At 58.8% G+C, this 2536-nt stretch overlaps 1 protein-coding gene across 1 annotated transcript; it reads left to right on the forward strand.

The window, feature by feature from the left end:
• The first annotated feature begins 623 nt into the window (after positions 1 to 623).
• YPEL4 (yippee like 4) lies at positions 624 to 1741 on the forward strand. Its single transcript, XM_007953861.2, has 4 exons — positions 624 to 764; positions 934 to 977; positions 1327 to 1435; positions 1652 to 1741. The coding sequence occupies exons 1-4, from the start codon at positions 624 to 626 to the stop codon at positions 1739 to 1741; spliced, it is 384 nt and encodes a 127-aa protein (XP_007952052.1).
• The last annotated feature ends 795 nt before the right edge of the window (positions 1742 to 2536 follow it).

The raw sequence follows: 2536 nt of genomic DNA on the forward strand, positions 1-2536 counted from the left end.
ACAGAGGTCATGCAAAAGAAAACCACCAAGCACTCCCAACTTCTCAAAGGCCTTGAGCTCCAGTGACACAGCGCCAACCAACGCCTATGCAACCCAATGCCTCACGGAAGACAGAAAACCAAGGAGAGGGCACTTGCAGATGACGTTGGCTCCATGGCAGCGTTTGTGCCCGCGGGCTGCTCTCAGTGGAAAATGGTGGCGGCTGCCACAGCCCCAGGAGGGTGAGACGCCAGCTCTCTGGCTAAGGTGCCAGAGGCCTGGACCCACTGCCAGGCTTGCCAGAGAACTGGAATCCAGGGGGCATGGAGAGACAGTGCCACTGGATGCTAAGGAGGGTGCCGGTGATGGGGGAAGGAAGGTGGAAGTGACCTGCCCATCAGCGGAGCCTCTCCCAAGGCCATGGCTCTCCTTCTCCTGATGCACCTTCCCCTCTTCCCAGGTGACTTCCGTTTCTGTCTGCTTCTCGTCTGGGGGGGCCCTAGCCGGGCAGCCCCCCCACATTTCTCCTGCCCTGAAACACGGCTCTAGCCAACCTGCTCCGCTGCTTCACCTGCGATCGTCTGTGTGGGGGCTGCACGGCGCCAGCCCCTCCGGCCCGCCAGGGCATCGTCCTCCAGCCCGTCATGCCCAGCTGTGACCCTGGCCCGGGCCCTGCCTGCCTCCCCACCAAGACTTTCCGCAGCTACCTGCCCCGCTGCCATCGCACTTACAGCTGCGTCCACTGCCGTGCACACCTGGCCAAACACGATGAGCTTATTTCCAAGGTATGCTAAGTGGGGACCTGCCACTCCCCTCCTCTCTCACACCAGGCTTAGGCCAACATGACCTAGGAGGGAGCTAAGAAAGCCCTTCTCTCTCTCACGCCCTTGTGGGGATTTGGGTAGTGGGGCCAAGGGCTACTAGGTCCTCACTGTCTGCCCCATGTCTCCACAGTCCTTCCAAGGGAGCCATGGCCGAGCCTACCTGTTTAACTCCGTGTGAGTCTACTACCTCTTCCCTTGTGCGTGTGTGCTGGTGTGTGTACGAATTTTCTTCCTCTGTGGAGAAACGGGGAGAGCCATCAGGTTATCTTGCGTCTTCTGTTGTGGCCTCCCCTCTTGCAAAAGAGGTTCAGAAAATCCCTCCCCAGTTCCCTCGTGGGGAGTTCTGGGTGGAGAATCATGATGTTCATGAGAAATAAGGCCCAGGAGCTGGTCATAAAGGGGTGGACTGCCAAGGCAGGGCGGGTCAGCCTCTCTCTAGACACAGGTTCCACTGGGCTGCTGGGGGGTTGGACTGACTGCGACACCCCATTGGGTGCTGGGTCCTTCCTGTTTCCTGAGACAGGGTCAACGTGGGCTGTGGGCCAGCTGAACAGCGCCTCCTGCTCACGGGTCTTCACTCTGTAGCTGACATTTTCTGTGAGAGCTGCAAAACCACCCTGGGCTGGAAATATGTAAGTACTCAGGGAACAGGGCCATCCTTTAAATGCAGGCCTCACGGCCCTCCATGGCCCAGGGGCCACCAGGCAGATCTTTGCGTGGTCCAAAGAGGGAGCCAGTAGCTGGGTTGGCCTCGGGTAGGCGCACTTGGGGGCAGAGGTAACCCAGGTGGTGGTAGGACCCAGAGGGGCACTGCTTTGTCCGACACTCACTGCTTCCCCTTCCACCAGGAGCAAGCTTTTGAGACGAGCCAGAAGTACAAGGAAGGGAAGTACATCATTGAAATGTCACACATGGTGAAGGACAACGGCTGGGACTGAGGGGCTCAGGCAGGCTTTGCCCTTCCTCCGCATGCCCCATCCTCCCCTACACATGCCCCCTGGCCCTGCCAAGCAGTCCATACCAGCATGAGTACTGCCCACCCCTGGGGGAAACCTGGCTCCGATCAACCCTGCCCCTGCCCTCACCTCACCACTACCAGGCCTCTTTTGGAACAGGGGCCTGGGGTACCCCAGGGGTGTTCAAGGCTCAGGAGTGGGCAGCAGTCAGGGAGAGACAGACTGGGGAAAGGGGTGGCTGTGGGACCATTAGGTCCTGAAACTTGAAACTACGGCAGGGCGGCACCGACTCAGGCAGAGAGAAGTATGGGAGGAGTCAGTTTTTGCCCCACCTCCTCTTGATTGAGCAGAGGACAGGCGTGGGTCACCGGGCTAGTAGGACCCAGGTCACAGAAGAGCAGATCAGAAAAGGCTTGGGTTTGAATGTCATTTTGGTCTCGAACACTGGGAGGGGCCAGCCTCCCTAAAGGGGAACAGTTTCCCACCCCCAGTCATAGGAGGAAGGGTGAAGGAACAACGCAAACCCCAGACCCTGGGAAAACATAAAAGGATCAAAGGGGTTTCCATTCCACTCCACTTGTTTATCTTGGCACTAAAGAGGCACTTCGGAGTTGCTAACCTTTGCTGTGGAGTGGGGTGGGGGTAGCTGCCCCTCCAACAGCGCCCACCCCCACCCCCAGTTGGCTGTTCCCAGAGTGAGCAGTCTCTGTGGGCATTGTCCAAGGCCCAGCCACTGTTTCTTGGGACCCAGTTCCCTGGAGAGAAGGTGGGAAATCA

Source organism: Orycteropus afer, unplaced genomic scaffold (genome assembly GCF_000298275.1).
Source record: "Orycteropus afer afer isolate SDZICR_OR568_19922 unplaced genomic scaffold, OryAfe1.0 scaffold00419, whole genome shotgun sequence".
Lineage (NCBI taxonomy): Eukaryota > Metazoa > Chordata > Mammalia > Tubulidentata > Orycteropodidae > Orycteropus > Orycteropus afer.